At 35.1% G+C, this 17,824-nt stretch overlaps 1 protein-coding gene across 5 annotated transcripts in view; it reads left to right on the top strand.

Annotated features, from left to right (window-relative positions):
- DYNC1I1 (dynein cytoplasmic 1 intermediate chain 1) overlaps positions 1 to 17,824 on the top strand; it is a 486,729-nt gene that overhangs the window by 448,806 nt on the left and 20,099 nt on the right. For all 5 annotated transcript variants that reach the window (XM_060196200.1, XM_060196197.1, XM_060196195.1 and 2 more), the window contains 2 exons: positions 684 to 824; positions 5,296 to 5,421. In XM_060196200.1, the coding sequence (XP_060052183.1) occupies positions 684 to 824; positions 5,296 to 5,421 (267 nt within the window). The remainder of the gene's footprint in view (positions 1 to 683; positions 825 to 5,295; positions 5,422 to 17,824) is intronic.

Here is a 17,824-nt window from a genome sequence, read left to right as displayed (position 1 = left end):
ATGTGATTCATCACCTCTGAGGGTACGGGTGCAGTTCACCTAATCACACCAGTTTACTTGACTTGAGTGAACCCACTCTTCGGTCTTAGAATAATGATTTTTTTTCGCCTTTCAGAAGAACTGCAAATCCCTTTAAAACGTGTCCCCCATTGCCCTCATAACTGAACCACAAAAGTATGAATTTGGTATAGATTGGAAACAGTACCAGCCGTTGCAGTTATAGACAAAAACCACAAGGTGGCAGGCATTGCCTTCAAACCAAAGGGCTCGGGGCAGCCAGGACCGCCCGGGCTCCCAGAGCATCCCGGAGGGTCTAATCCGGGTCAACTGCGATTGGGTTCGGACTCAAGAGTGATTCGCAAAGACTTTTCTAGGCGAAAATTCCGAGTTAATGGGCAGTTCCCGTCCACCTGTCTGGAATGTCTCCTCTGTGTCTGAAACCACCTCCTCCCCCCCTCCCGTCCCAGCCCCAGCCCTTTCGAGCTCCCCACCCCCTACCCCCGGTATTTATTTATGCCACTGGACAGTTCTAGTCACATTAAAGCTGCGGTTCACCTTCTTGAGGACTTTCATCTCGGGAAGTTTTATGACACTTTGTGAATGTGCAAAGTTTTTAATTAGGATCTCTAGACAGCCCGAGGCAGAAGCAGCGCCACAAAGTCTTCACGGTCTCTGCTTTACAGCACAACAAGCCGCTCTACTCCTTTGAAGACAATGCAGACTATGTGTACGATGTCATGTGGTCCCCTGTGCATCCCGCGCTCTTTGCCTGCGTGGACGGGATGGGGCGCTTGGACCTCTGGAACCTCAACAACGACACCGAGGTGAGCGGTGGCGCAGGCGCCTGGACTGGGAGGGCTGTAAGGGGGGCGCAGCTGGCCTCTCTGTCACCACCACCCCCTCCTCCCCAAAACGGCCTTTTTGGGGGCAGATCTTCCAATTGCAGCCATACTGCAGACCCCCTCCCACCCCCTCCCGCCATACCCCGGGTCCCCCTCATTCTTGTCTGGTCTGAAGGGAACTGGCAGATGCAGTGGCCAAAAAAGCAAATCTCACTTCATCCCTAAACCATAACAGAGCCTGAACTGTTGAGGACCCTTCTTTGCAAAAAGCAAAAATGATACGTGTTCACAGCTTCCCCTATTGGAAAGACACACCAAAGCGGTGTTGAAATTAACTATTGGCAAACGCAAATAGTAAAAAAAAAAAAAAAAAAAAAAAAATTTAACTTCTTGTGGACTGATTTTAGATTGGACTTTTTTAAAAGGGTTATTTGTCACCGTTTACTATGCATATGAATTCTATGTTGAATCCATGAAAGATACTCCTCTTGGCAGTTTATTGTATGTTTAGATCTGTCCTCCATTTGATTTTCACAGGGTAAATAGTCCTTGTCTAACATACTGAACTCACAGCAGAGATTTACAGTCGTATCAAACTCTGAACATGTATCTAAAGCTGCATATTTAACAGGTTTCACTGAATATCCATCATGAGTGAAAATGCCCATTAAAAAAAAAACTGGCAATAAAGACGCATTCGTTTTTTAAAATATGCTATATATATCTACGTTTTTTAAATTATTCCATGTGTATCTTTTCCTTGTTTCTGCTTTTTCAAAATTAGTAAAGGCTAATCAAATTTTTCACTTTATTTTTAAACATAAATATTAAGTCTCTTTCAATTTAATAAAATATTATGGTTTCTTCATCATTCCCTAGTTTCTTATTCTGGAACCGTCTTCATAAATAAGAATGGACAGGTAAAAAGGACAAGTGCTGTAAACTCTGTCAAGTCGAGAACAAGAGAAAGGCCTTTTGAAGTGTTCTGAGCAGGAAACAACACAGCCTTTTTAATTAAGAAGCCTACAGCTGGAGGATATGAGGAGGAGCAGAGTCCCCTAGCATTTTTTTTGTAGGAGGGGGCAGGGACACAGCCTTCAGGTGTTACTATTGAGACATTGTATCTTGCAAAATTATCTATACTTACAACTACTGCCATAGAGTTACCTTTTTAAAAAATCTTTAGATTTAAGTTTATATTTCCTTTTGGCTGCAAGGACCACATAACAAAGATGAATTATGTAATGAAACATCTTTGAGAATGATCAAAAGGCATGTACATGTTCAATGACCATTTTGAATGCCAAAATGCATAGGACATTATTGCTTTTAATAATAAAAAAAATTCTGTTTACTCTACATTCTAATGATTTTCCAAAGTCTGTCATCACTGTTGATTAAAATCATACCACTTCTATCTACTAAAATAAATTCATTCACTTTTTAAAAACAATCAAAAACACATATTCAAGACTGATTTCAGAGAGCCCCTATGTCAGTAATCGGATTTAGTAGATGTGACAGTGATATTCTACAATGTAATGGAATATTTTATAAACTAGTAATTCCCATGTAACTGTTTTTATCAGTTTTTAATAAAATGAAATTAACATTACCAGATATAATCTCTACCCTTCTCTGAGACAACCATATAGGAATTTTATAGCTAATGATTTTAAAAATCATTACTGGACAAGCAACTATTTACTTTTATGGCATACATAATTCTTCCTTCATAATAGCGGAGTTGAACCTAGCTAAGATTCAATGAACTGAATACTTTTTAAAATCATATCATTTTATTTCTTTAAAGCAAGTTAAGTCAGATTTTTCAAATATTTGTCAGATTAGGACTTAAACTTGTCAAAAAAAATTCTGAATTTCGAGTGTGTTTCCAATATTGTGCTTTCAGATCAACTTACCCCCAACTGCTTCAACTAAGATAATTTGTATCATCTATCTCAGTACTACTGACCTTTATACAGTACAGTAATTTTGCTGCATATAGCTTTTCTTTGCAGTTGAAATATTTGAGCCATACAAATATAAAAATGTACATAAAACCAAAGTTCAAGAGTAAGAAAATGTGATTTGTTGTCATATGGCTTATAAATTTTGGAAAGCCTTTTACAGGCACGGGCCTGGCAAAATATATTTTGTCATTTCCTTCATATTATCTGGTAAGTTTTCTTTTTAAAATATTGATACATTATATATGGGCTTTGGTAGATACTTTTTTGCCATTTATAATATTATGAAATGAAGCTATTTTAAAATGGTTAAAATATTAGTTGCTCCAATTTGCTATATTATTATTAAGTAAGTCTACTAAAAATCCTTTAAACTGTATTAAAATTCTGTTTCTTCTGAATAGTTCATTTTTATTATATTTGCATTTGCTTTAAACATTTTCATTCTATTTTTGATATTGTTCACTGATAAATTCTGATCATGAATAGAGTTTAATAATTTATGACCCCTCTAAATTATGGAGTTAAAAATTAACTCTGAAAAACTATATAACTAAATCTTAGATTTGTTTTCTGAGTAGCAGACTCATATAATTATAAATGTATTGACAGAATTATAGTCCATCTAAATTCACATTGCTTTGGCCTCTGAAAGGTCTGGTTAAAAATTCAACTTGTAGTTTGCACAGTAATTGCCTTTATTTATTTTTTTTAATTGTATATAAAAAATTAATGAACTGAGGACTTTTGTTTTTCATTTTGCTCACAATTGGCATGACATGCAGTGATTTAAGTAGGTAAAAGGGGTTGTGTTGATTTAAGATTAAGTTTAAGCATAGATTCTTACATATTGTGGAGTTTTATTGCTATTTCAAAGATAGGTTTTGGATCAATAATATCATATAAACATATGGTTTCAATACCCTGAGTAATGGATACCATGGATGCTAAGGTATAGTACATGTCATGTTCTCATCCTAATAAGAGATGTTTATTAGATACAGGCCTTAAATGGACATGTACTATAGACAATGGCATGAGGTGATCTATGCAGCCCTCTTTTTGCTATTTTTTTCTTTTTCTTTTTACATTTACTTTTTTCTTTTTAATGCTGTGTTGTCATTTCCCGTTTACTATTCCTATAGAATGCTTAGAGGAATTTGACCTTAATATGTTATAAATTTCTTTTTTTTCTTTTTTTTAATTTTATTTTTTTAATATTTATTTTATTTATTTATTCCCTTTGTTGCCTTTGTTGTTTTATTGTTGTAGTTATTATTGTTGGATAGGACAGAGAGAAATGGAGAGAGGAGGGGAAGACAGAGAGGGGGAGAGAAAGATAGACACCTGCAGACCTGCTTCACCGCCTGTGAAGCGACTCCCCTGCAGGTGGGGTGCCGGGGCTCGAACCGGGATCCTTATGCCGGTCCTTGTGCTTTGCGCCACCTGCGCTTAACCCGCTGTGCTACAGCCCTTTTCCCATAAATTTCTAACCTTAAAGTCGAGTTTATGAACTTTAATGCAAGAGGTCCCAGATTCGGTCTAGTACCACCAAGAGCCAGAATTTAGTCATACTCTGGTCAAAAAAAAAAAAAAGAAAGAAAAAGCAAGAGTGACGTGAAGAGTTCTCACAGCTGATGATAACAGAATTAAGAGAATTGTAGACTGGCTACAGTTCTTTTTTAAATGCTAAAATTTTTCTGACAAATATTTTAAGGTCCATTTCAGCACTTCCCGTTCACTTTAACAGTAGTTATAAGTATAATTGACAGTGGTTTTGGACATTATTTAAGAACATATAAGACATTTTCTAGATGTAGGTGATTACATTCTACCAGGATATTACCCTGAGAATACTGTGAGCTTTATGGACTGCTTCCTACACCCTACTACTGACATGAAAAGAGAAAACAGAGAAAAAGATAAAAGGATAACTGGAAGTTTTGAAGTTTTTCACTTGCATTTTTTTAACTTTTTCTGATCATTCTCTCCACAGTGAGGTTTTAAGGGATCAATATATTTTCTTCTTCCCTAAAGACTCATATTATTATGACTTTTATTCCACTATATGCTCTTCTTCCTGCTTTTTATAATATCCTTAATCTTGTTAAATCCCAAATTCTCCACCATTCCACAAATCACAAACTGATCATAAGTATCATATTTATCTTGTTTTACTTGTATGTTGAATGTACATCCTGCATAATTCAAAGAATTATTTGTGTTACTCACTGCCTTTTGACTATGGAAAAAGACTCTCCCTCTTTTCCTTTTTTGTTAAAATGTTTCTCCTGTCTACCCTTTAATTCAGTGGAGCATATGATTTAAGAACAATGAATCCTTTTTACCCCTGCAAAGGGACATATATTACTACATGCACATGAAGGCAGTGGTGACTCATCCACTTAAATGTACGATTGTAAATCCGTGTCTTTAAATTCATATTTAGAGATTCTCTCTTAACTGTCATGACTCTGTGACAGGTTCCAACAGCAAGTGTGGCCATTGAGGGAGCCTCTGCACTAAACCGTGTTCGTTGGGCTCAAGGTGGCAAAGAAGTTGCTGTTGGGGACTCTGAAGGCCGTATTTGGATCTATGATGTTGGAGAGGTATTTTTTATTTATTTATAATGTATCTATTTTTGGTGGTTTTTTTTTTTTTTATTCCTGCTTGTTTATATATCTTCTCTAAAGACCTGTTGAAATTACTAACAAGAACTTGTAGGTTACAGGACCCCCTCTCAAGTGTAAATTTTGCACATTTCCACTGACTTGTGTAGAAATTTGGAAGATTTCCTTAGGGCTTAATTTGACCTTGTGTCTCCACTCACAGGACACTTTAGTTAATGATCTAGCTTTCTTTCAAAATGCTGTAGACATCTCAGCTATCCTGTAATGAAACATGGTCATCATTTTCATGAGATTGAAAAGTTTGCCAACATTGTCATGCTAACATTAAATCTGGACTTTTTTGTTTACTTTGAAAAGTCAAGTTCTTGTATGCTCAAGTAAAAAAGGAATGCTATTACTCTTTTACTTATAATCATTTTAAAAGACTGGAGTGAGCTGGAATTTTGTGCTATTTTAATGATAGTCAAAGTTATTGTAACTAGTATACTTTGTTGTAAGGTATATGAAGTATTCCTGAATATCATGGCATATATAAAAGGGAAAAATACATCTATTATTTCAGATATATCTCCTTGAATATTACATAATTTGTATTTGATATTATGTTGTCAATTGATTGTAACTAAGCACATCTCTTTATTTTTGCTACATGAGGAAATATTGACAAAAACCTTTGTTTCTGATGAGTTTACAAGAAATTTTTCTTAAAGACAAAGAAAATATTGGACTTACATGTAAAACAAAGAGTGTCATGTAATGCTACTTTTCTGTAATGCAAATCTAAAATTATATTCCAGAGGGAAAATAGACCACACTTATATACATAACCTCTAAGATATAATAAATTCTCTGAGTGCCTGGTCAATGGGCTTAGATCACATTGGAAAGGTTCTTCAGTTAAGGTTCTATAAACATCTGTAGTGGTTTGTTTTATAATCAAACTTTTGATAATATATTTTATATGACTATGCTCAAGTTGACTGTGTTGAAACAAGTAGATGGTGGTAGTGTTTTTTGTTTGCTTAGTTTTTTAAATTCATTAAATGAAACTGAATGCCTTCAGAAATTAGAGTTTTCTACTTGGGGCTGTAAAATTCTAGGTAAAATAACTTGAAGAATATTTTGGCTTTGCTTCAGTTTACCTTTTTCACTAGGTACCTCCTCAACCAAACATTGAGTCACTCCAACAGCAGCGAAGACTCTGTTAATATTCACCCCTAATAATGAAGATGCAAATGCTCTAGTGGCTACTGATATAGTTTGGTGTCTTTGAGAAAAAAGAATGCTTGGAGTCTAAAATATTTCCAGTAGATTTACGACAATAATTTATCCAATGAGTGTTACGTAAATTCAATATGTCTGTTATAGTATTCATCAAAATAAAACAACAACTGAACAAATACTCTTTCTTGGTCAAAGAAAAAATAAAAAGCAAACGAGGTTTCTTTCATTCTCCTTGCTTTCCTGTGAAGTGTAACTGTATGAGAAAAATAAATATGGACACCTGCTCAAAGACAAAATAACAGTAAATTGGTAAAATTTAGAAAATTTTTCTCTACCTCTTTTCTTATATCAAACTGTCCCTAACTTTCTTAAGATTATATAAATAATTAATTATCTTACCCAAAAGAACTGAAAACAGAATAATTTAACAATCTGGTTTATTTAAAGAAAAGCCTTTTGGAAAGTCTGTGTTGACCACAAATATTACATATAATACATACATGTGCATCATTATCTCCATTGCAATAAGAAAATGCAATATAACTTATAGTCAGAAATCTCTGTAATAACATAATTCTATATTCTCTGGGCAGAATGACTTGAACAGGACTCATTTGGGGAGGATATATGCTTTTACAGAAGTTGGTTTTGACTTATATATAGCTGCTAAAACTTCTTTTAGGTTACTGTCATCATTTCTAAATTCTGAAGTGTTGTTATACTCAGATTTCTACTATCGTACTGGCAGGTCAGGCTGGTTTTCATTTTTGTGCTATTGCCCTTACTTTTCTAAGTGATATTACAGACTATAGAAATGTCTGCAACTATAGGCCAGTCTGGAGTCTATTGTCTGGAGTCTAGACAGGCTATAGAAAAATCTCTGTGACATATAATAGGCCAAACAATTTGTAGGGTTGCTTATCCCTACAACTTCACTGCCAGGTGAGAAAAACATATGCTTCTATCCCTTTCTTACATTATCAAAAATCAAAATAGAAATACATTTGAACAGTTCATATGGTTATATACAAAACAATATATAGTTCAGAAAAAATCAAATTTAGGAAAATAACTTTATTTAGTATTTTTCTTAAAAATTTTGTACAGTGTTTAAATTTACCTGTATGTATTTCTGGAAGAAAAATAGAATGGATTCTGGGAGGGAGTTCTGCTTCCTCTGCTCACCTCAATAGCCTGTTAGAAATTTCTGAAGACCAACTCCATAGAGACTCTATGTAGGAAAGGAAAGATAAGTTTCCTACAGCTGAGCTGAAGTTCACTTTTGAGAGGTGGTGGATCACTTCATAGGCAAATGCCGCCATTACTGTAATTACTACTGTCTTATTCACCAGCCTCAAGCTGACAGAGCATAACTGCTCTCAAAAAAGAAGGGCACCCTCTAAACTGTGCTAATTCCAAATCACATAAATTGCAGAAATCCAGACAAAGCACTTTCAGAGCAAGTTGGCCCGTTTAGAATTTGAAGTCAAATGAAAGGCTAACAAGGGGGAAGAGGTTTGAGCAAGAAGTGATAAAAAAGAAAGAAAGGGAAAAAGAAAGGAAGAAAGAGGAAGAAGGAAATAAAAGAAAAAAATATATATATATGAAAAAATATGCCTATAATGATCAAATTTCCAAAAGAATCTGTTACCATTATCTGTAATCAGAATTGGTCCTCTGATCCTTATTAAAACTCACTAGGGTTGTGTTGTCTTCTGAAAGGAAACTTGCTTTGTGAAAACTTCAAGGAAAGAAGATAAAATACTCTTAGACTTTATAATACAATCTGAATAAGAAAATAAATTTTGATTAGGTTTACATTTGGTTGATTCACTCTCCTTGGGACTTAAATGCACTGAACAGGTGTTTTGGGGAAGATATCGTATCGATCTTTCAGTAGTTGGGCTGAGAAGGACATGTCAGTAAGATATCTTTAACAAAGTTCTATTCCAAAAGTGAACCTAACCTCACAGTACAACCTCACAGTACAACCTGTGTAATCTCACAATGTCCTATGTTCAGAAGAGTCTGAAGCTTAGCTTAATTCTCTGCTATTTTGTCGTCTTATCAAGGTTAAAAACGTTTCCAGTAAGGAGCTCAATTTCTGTTCTACAATGAACCCTATAAGTCATATAGCCATATCTACCCACAAGACTTGCTCACCACTCATGATGCAAATTAGATATAAAAAAATGTACTAGACCGTTAGTAAAAAGGAATTTTTAGAAAGTGTGGTTAAAAAGTAGTACAAAAGTCAAATAATCACACTACATAGTTCTATGACTGTCAAAATTGTTAAGGAGAGCACAATGATTTGACATTTTAAATATCAGAAGGTCCATTAAAATAAAACTGAAGCCACACTAGATACCCTAAGTTGCCTTCCCAAAACCCTGTTTTGATCACATGGTAATTTTATCAGGAAGTGTAATAGTTTTGGGACAAGATCTATGTAAAGTGCACTATGCAGTTGGAGTAGAGAGAGAAAGATCTTTTTTCTGTCCACCTCTTGTCAATATTTCCCAGTGAAAGAACTTTTATAACTCAACAGCGGAGACATTCTCACTCAAGTCCAGGTAGACATACCTTCCTCTGAGACTTGACATGCAACTAGGTCACTGAAAAAAGGAACTCTAGTTACCAATTGGCTGCTTCATCTCCTGTCCCAGCTAAGGCTACAGCTGTCGCAGGGAGTCCCAGCACAGTGCCCTCATGATCATGCCCTCCTCTATTTTGCCCAATTATCTTCCTTGACATTTTAGATGATGGCAGAGTAGTGGCTTGAATTCAGATTTACTGATGCAATGTATTATGAACTTCTAAGGGGCTAAACAGAGGATTGTGTATGAGATCACTGAAATCACCAGACTGAGTTTTCCATTCCATTTGTGGTTTTCTTTTTTTTTTTTTTTTTCCCTTCTTACATTTAAGTGGCAAAGACTTGAGGAATACTGAGGAATATCTCTGGGCCTATGACTAAAGAAGTAAAATATATAAACAACAATGTTTTCAGGTAGGCCCCATGATGCTTTGTTTATATATTACACATTTTTAGTTATTTGACTTCAATATTCTATCTAGAAAATATACTGTACACACTTATTTTCACAGACAGGGGTCTATTTTCTTTGCAGAGCAGGTGTTTAGCTCCGATTAGCATAAATCAAAATTATATGAGTTCAATGAAAAGCAAGAACATCATTTTAATTACTTAAGTGTAATTTTTACTCTACTTGTAAATCTTTTACATTTTTATTATTTTTTAACTCATTTAACATTGGATTACAATTTTATAAACTCCAAAGAGTAGTGTTACACCGGTACACATTGCCTAAGACCCACCACACCCAGAAATTCAGTTACTTAAACAGACAGTAGTTGTATGTAACCTTTATGTTTACAAAGATCCAAAATTAAAAATTATCCTAGCACATGAATTAAGTTCTGATGATTTTTGTCTTCAGTCTATGGAATACAATCTATTTGTTTTAAAGCTAGATAGTTTCATTCAATTAGCTAAAACATGAGAGTAAGATAATAAGTCATAAATTAATGATTGATATAACCAGAAATTTTGTAGATATCCTGCTTCAAAATATACTGAGAGAGCTGTTAACCACTTGATTCTTTTAAATGATGTTCAAACACACACATTCTAAAAAAATTAAAAATAAAAATTACTCAGTACTATGGCTCCTTTAGTGAGTAGTAAGCTTTTCTATATATATGAAGGTGACTTAACAGCACATGGGCCAGTGAGTATAGAATTATTCACATGTCCTGATGATTGATAGTCAGCCTATCTACCTGTCTTTCTTGCAGATGTGTTTTACAGAAAGCCCGATGCCATTATTAATGCTTCAGTGCTGTCACACAGATGCAGCTGTCATAAATATCCCCTAACAACTATGTTTGCTGCTTATCTGAATTAGTTAGAATGCTGTTTGCAGTACCAGTTTTGAAAAGAGCGGTTCATCTTCCACTGCCTACTATTTCTTTTTCCATTAACCTCTTCCAGGGAAGATTTTGTTTTCAGTTGTGATCGATACACATAAGTTTCAAGTCTCTGATTATATTTCCACTGTAGTAAAATGATCAAATTCCAAAATAATTTTCAGCTTAAAGTACAATATAAGAAACAAAATGGCAACTCAAAAACTATAATTTGGACGATAAATATGTCTTATTGTCCTAGTCTATTTGTTTAGTATTTTGTACACTGATTATCTTAAAAAAACATTAATCTTTAAATTTCAACCCTAAACTTTGACAGCATTTCAAATCACTTATTTCATCTTAAAGCCAAAAATTCATCTTAAAGCCAAAAGAATAACAGTAATTTCATTACAAATGTTAATAATGCAGCAAATTTGACACTTGTTAATATATTGACAATGCTTTGAAAAGGGGGCTGGGCGGCAGTGCACAAGGTAAGCACACATAGTGTGAAGTACTAGGATGGGCACTAGGATCCCAGTTTGAGCCCCCGGCTCCCCACCTGCAGGAGTGCCACTTCACAAGAGGTAAAGCAGGTCTGCAGATTTCTACCTTTCTCTCCCCCTCTCTGTCTTCCCCTCCTTTCTCAATTTCTCTCTGTCCTATCCAACAACAGTAGCAACAGCAACAACAACAACAATAGAAAAAAGATGGCTATCAGGAGCAGTGGATTCTTAGTGCAGGCACTATGCCCGAGCGATAACCCCTGGAGGCAAAAAAAAAAAAAAAAAAAAAAACTTTTGAAAAAAATTAGAAAGGAAAAATGCAGTTGAGCATATGAGATTGCATGTAACTATGAAAAACGTAGTACAGTATTTAAAATGTTCAGTTGTATGTATTTCTAAACAAGGAAAAAGTCTATATGGAATATCAAAAGGATAAATGACCTGTGTAATTTATTTTAGAATGATATCAAGGTGTAATGTACAAGAATTATTAAAAAGTGTCTCAAACATTTTCCACAGCCAGAATAAGAAAGGAAAGAGATTTGCTATCCTTTAAGTAGCACTTCAGTCTAGTAGCTTTTGATAAACTAGAGGTGCTAAGATTTAAAAAGGATTTGAATGACAAAATAACTAGGATATATTCACAGTTTTAAGTATGAGTTGTTTCAGATGATAACTGTTTGCTTTGTAGAACAACTTTATGATTTCTACTAGGATAGAACCTATACCAATTTTCTATAAGGAGCATATACCCTGAATATAAATAAACTTCCTTCATGGAAGAAGGGATGTACAGAGCACAAAATGTGACATTCAACGGTTATGGGGGGGAGCAACTAAGAAAAGATTCCTATTAAATTATTATACTTTATGAAGGCCATTAGCCCCTGCTGATGACAAACCTGATAGCATGGTTAAGCTTTGGTGATCTCCAGAAGAATTGAGTTCAACTTACCAAAACAAAGTCCAGTTATAATCACCCTAAGCACTTGTGTTCTCTTAAGTGAGTGTGGTCAAGGTTGTTAGAATCTTGGAGGTCTTTGCAAGTACCAGGTTACTCTTCAATGAATTTTTTTTAATTCTATTTTATTTAACTAACCTAATACTTCTTTTGGTTTTCCCTCCTTGCAAAAGACTTTTTGGTACAATTGTTTTTTCCATGGTGCCAAACATCCAAATAAAAACTGAAAATCCAAGTACCTACTTCTGTTAATAGCATGTAGATAGATATTTGACAGCATAGAAAAAAAATGTAATTTTCAACTGGACTTCTCATTTTCAGAATTTTACCTGAATTGTTATTATAACCACAACACTGTATAGTTTAGTAAGAAGCAAAAAAAAGTATATATCTGTATGAGCAACTTTAGGGTGTTAAAATGTAATTATGTTAAATAAGCTAATTTGAAATAATATACTAATTCATTCCCTTATGATAAATTATGTGTATTTTAAACAAAATAATCTAATTAAGACTTATGATTTTAATGTCAGCTAGGTTTTATCTAGGAAAAGTGCTTAATTTTTATAAAAGGAAGAAAAAAATGTTTATAATTCCAATTAATGTTATAATTGTTCATCTTATAGTGAATATAACAACAGTGGCATTCATGTTGATAATTATATGTGTGAAAGACCATGATTAAACTAATTACTATAAAAATAATATACTTATTCAAATATTATTAGTTTATAAGATGAATTTGTCAGATTAATATCTTTTCAGGCCATTTTGATTTCCTGAATTAATAAGAAAATTTCTATTACTTTAATGTATTAGGGAGTGGTTGAGTAAATGAAATGAAAACCATTATATCAAATTTTATAAATACATATGTAGGAATTTACAATATGCAATAAAATTCAGGCATTCCCATTTTGGTGATAAAATGTTCTAAAATACAAGCCTTCTGAAACAAATCTTAGTTTGTACAATTAATCATTTTTATGATTCTTCTGTGGTTTGCAACTGTCATGTTCAATAGCGGTTTGGATTCTGAAGCAGTTGTTAATTACAGTGTTAATTTTTTTATAGATGACAAAATTATGTTTAGTTTTAGAATTTCAAAATTGCTAAATTTTATCTTGCAAAATTAGTGCTTAGAACAGTAGCCTCAAGTCACAGCTTAGACCAGCCAAGCATGAAGCTGCTCCAGTCATCTGGGAGTCTAGATTAATAGTAGCCTGTACAGAAATTGAAAGTTGGGAGTCCGGCGATAGCGCAGAGGGTTAAGTGGAGGTGGCGCAAAGCGCAAGGAACAGCATAAGGATCCCGGTTAAGCCCCGGGGTCCCCACCTGCAGGGCAGTTGCTTCACAGGTGGTGAAGTAGGTCTGCAGGTGTCTATTTTTCTCTCCCCTCTGTCTTCCCCTCGTCTCTCCATTTCTCTCTGTTCTATCTAACAATGGCAACAGCTACAACAACAATGAAAAACAACAAGGGCAACAAAAAGGGAAAATAAATAAATATTAAAAAAAAGAAATTGAGAGTTATGGGAGTTGGGCAGTAGTGCAGTGGGTTAAGCACAGATGGCGCAAAGCGCAAGGACTGGTGTAAGGATCCAGGTTCGAGCCCCTGGCTCCCCACCTGCGGGGGGGGGGGGGGGGGGGGTCACTTCACAGCCTGAAGCAGGTCTGCAGGTGTCTATCTTTCTCTCCCTCTCTCTGTCTTCCCCTCCTCTCTCCATTTCTCTCTGTCCTATCCAACAACGACAACAATACCTACAACAATAAAACAACAAGGGTGGCAAAACGGAAAAAATAAATAAATACTTAGAAATTGAGAGTTATTTGCTTCGTGCATGTATATATGTGCTACTATGGGTATATATAAAGTAAATATGAAATTGAATATCTGCTTATGCATGTTTACATATAAATATTTATCTGCCAGGTGCATTGTACCTGCGAAGTAAAGAAGTGAATGAATCATATTCTGCTTTTCGGGGGGTCTGCATAAATTTTTGAAAATGTCAGCTATCAGAACAACTTTCAAATTTTTTATTAAGAATTTATTTATTTATTCCCTTCTATTGCCCTTGTTGTTTTATTTTTGTAGTTATTATTGCTGTTATTGATGCCGTCATTGTTGGATAGGACAGAGAGAAATGGATAGAGGGGAAGAGAGAGGGGGGGAAAGACAGACACCTGCAGACTTGCTTCACTGCTTGTGAAGTGACTCCCTTGCAGGAGGAGAGCCAGGGGCTCGAACTGGGATGCTTAAGCCGCATTTAACCCGCTGCGTTACCACTCAACTCCCTACTTTCACATTTTAAAACATGAATTATTTATCTCTTAGGGGATGACAAGGTTTAACATTGCCAAGAAAATTTTGTACTTTACTTCTTAGGCTGGTAGATAAAATGCATTAGTGGTTAATTCCCCAAGTTGTTCCTCTTTCAATCCAGACAATAGTTTCTCAACATTTCAATAAACTTCCCTATTTTTATTTGCCTCAGTATTAAGGACTTTTAGATAAAAAGTGAACACTTTCTAGTATTCTAAAGACCAACCATTGTTTCGGCTTAGGAGAAAAAAAAAAAGGTGACAGCCTATTTTGGTTAATCATGTTCCTCAGTAGAATTTTATTAAACTTTGGAATATCATCACCACAAGAACATACACAAAGGTTACTCCTGACATTTGTCTGTTTGTACAAAATAAAATGTGTTGCTCATAACAATTAAAGGGAAAACCTACTTGTGTGAAGTAATCAAGGCAGAATCTCTAAGCTGGTTATAGATTAATAGACAGGAGGGGCTGGGTAGTGGCACACCTTGCTGAGCACACGTTACAATGCGTAAGGACCCAAGTTTGAGCCCCCTGTCTCCACCTGCATGGGGAAGGCTTTGCGAGTGGTGAAGCTGTGCTGCAGGTGCCTATTTGTCTCTTTTCTTATCTATTTCCCCCTTTTTCTTATCTACTTCCCCCTTTTCTTTTGATTCTTGGCTGTCTCTGTCCAATAAATAAAATGGATTGATAAACAGGAAAAAACATTCCATTTAACTATATTTGTGTGGAAAAGGATATATAGAAAATGTATTAGAAATGAATGCTTATCCTATCTCCCTACTCTCTATGTTGATCCCCCCCTCTCCTCCTATGCTTTTAAAAGTAACCTGACTTCCCTGGGCAAATCAGTGTGTCCTGGAGCCCCGCCTCCCCAGACCCCTACCTCACTAGGGAAAGAGAGACAGGTTGGGAGCATGGATCAAACCGACATTGCCCATGTTCAGTGGGGAAGCAATTACAGAAGCCAGACCTTCCACCTTCCGCTGGTAATGATCCTGGGTCCATACTCCCAAAGGGATAAAGAATAGGAAAGCTATCAAGGAAAAGGATGGGACATGGAGTTCTGGTGGTGGGAACTGTGTGGAACTGTATACCTCTCATCCTATGGTTTTGTCAATATTTCCATTTTATAAATAAAAACAAAACAAAAAAAAAGTAAGAAATTGGCCGCAAGTGTAATGAAAGCCTAACCATTGATTCAAGTAGTTTTCAAACCACTGGAAAAAATGCTTTCTTTTTATTGTGCTTTTTTTGGACACTATAGATATGGTAAATCATGAACTACATTGTAAAAATACCTTTTATGCCCAAATATTCAGTAGGAGGGAATGACATTTCTTTTATTACCATAGTACATGTTTTAAGATGTTTAGCAATAAGCCTTCTTTTTGTCAAAACTGCTTAGATGTAATGGTTGCTAGGAATTAACTAGAATACCTAGAGTTAATAATATCAAGAAGAGAAGGACTATATATTTAGTCAGCCTATGTAACAGATCAGTTTGAGTAGTACGTGCTTTTTCATTTTCCTGTCATTTTCTTTATCTTTTTGTTATAGAAAAAAGAGAGTAATTGAAGTTTAGAAAATGTATTTGCAATTATTGCCCAACAATCAATGTTTTTAATACTTCTTCCATCATTTCAACAGAAAATAGAATATCCCAAATAATTGAAAAAGTAACATGTAAGATATTCCTGAAGAAAGGAGGGTGAGGGTGACAATATTTTAATATAAATTGAACAAGGTCATCCTCAGTTTATTATAGTTAATGAATTAACTTTTCTTCAGTTTGTTTTTCTTTAAAGGCAGAAACTTCAGAACTATAACCTTGTTTTAAGGAATCTTAATTAAATTCTAACTTAATGCTATAAATTAATTCACTTTTAAGAATAATGTTTAAAATAAACTATTATTGTCTGCTATATACCTTAATTTATTAGTATTTACATTTGACTTTATTTCCTAGCTTTCTCAACTGAGTGGTAATAGAGTTCTTTTTCTAAGTATTTTTCAAACAAGCATACTATAAAAGTCATTAGAAGGCTCTGGGGGAACTTTGGCAAAGATTTCTCAAGCTTCGCAGGTAGTCAAGATTATGTTAGATGAGATTTTCAGATTCCTTAACCAAAAATAGTTATCGTCAGACTTCTATAGGTTAGTGTGCTACAAAAGTTTAGCCTATTTGAGTGGTAGTAACAGATGCTACAGCGTACAGTCTTAATGTAACTTCTATGTTGTGGACTTCTTTAAAACTGCTGCAAATACTGTTACCACATAGTATATCTTTTTGTGGTAGAACACTGTAGTATATTTACTACCCTTTGTATACTGCATTCTGGCTTGGGATTCTGTCAGTGGTTTCATCCATTGTTAACAGTGATGCTAGATTCTCTGGAGAATTAAATGCAGTGGAGCTGTATTTATGTTAAGTGAGTATGCTTGGTCTTTCCAGCAGCTGTTCCATTGCTTATTACCTCCCACTTTGCCTCCATCTGTGTGTGTGGCAAAGGGAATTGTCCTTAAAAAAATATAGGTTTCCTCTGAACACAAGCGTGTATTTGTACACCAGTAAGTCCACAATCTCCTGAGTCAGGATGCCATTAATAATTGTACTTTTGAAAAAGCCTTTAGAGCTTAGAAGGGGTTTAGTAGTGGTACTGTGGCAACTGACATGCCTTTTCACATTCCATAAATGTATTAACAGCAGTAGCCTCAGAAAAATCGATGTATATCAAAGTAGAAAAGGTGACATATAAGCTATCCTTTTAACAGAAAACTTTAGTTTTTTAGTTAATACAGAAGATGAATTGTGTATCTGTTCAGAATCAGTGGTTAACATAATCCTAGATTTTTCTAATGACGCCACTTAATTTAAAGATTACAAAGATGCTGATGAACCACACATCCGTGGAATATTTATCCTGAAACCTAGAGTCCTAATCATTTTAATTTGTTTGCCATGCTCAATATATCTGAGAAACTAAACTGGAATTATGAAATATTTTTCTGATTTCTTAATTATTCAGTTTCTTTTAAATCTACTAAGCCATGCCTAAGACATATATTTTACTATTTAAAATATAGCATTGGGCTGGTAGAAGTTATTGGCAGATAAAGCAGCCACTTAAAATCAGCTGCTTTGTACTATAAACCCTTTAAAATTGCTAACAAATTTGGGAGGCTTGACTGAGGACTGTTCAGAATGGTTAGCCATATGCTTATAAAAAGGGACACATAGGGGGTCGGGTGGTAGTGCAGTGGGTTAAGCTCACATGAAGCAAAGCGCAAGGACCTGCGGATGGATCCCGGTTTGAGCCCCCGGCTCCCCACCTGCAGGGGAGTCACTTCACAGGCGGTGAAGCAGGTCTGCAGGTGTCTGTCTTTCTCTCCCCCCTCTGTCTTCCCCTCCTCTCTCCATTTCTCTCTA

Source organism: Erinaceus europaeus, chromosome 8 (assembly GCF_950295315.1).
Source record: "Erinaceus europaeus chromosome 8, mEriEur2.1, whole genome shotgun sequence".
In the NCBI taxonomy this organism is placed as follows: domain Eukaryota; kingdom Metazoa; phylum Chordata; class Mammalia; order Eulipotyphla; family Erinaceidae; genus Erinaceus; species Erinaceus europaeus.
This window is presented reverse-complemented; position numbering and strand designations above follow the sequence as displayed.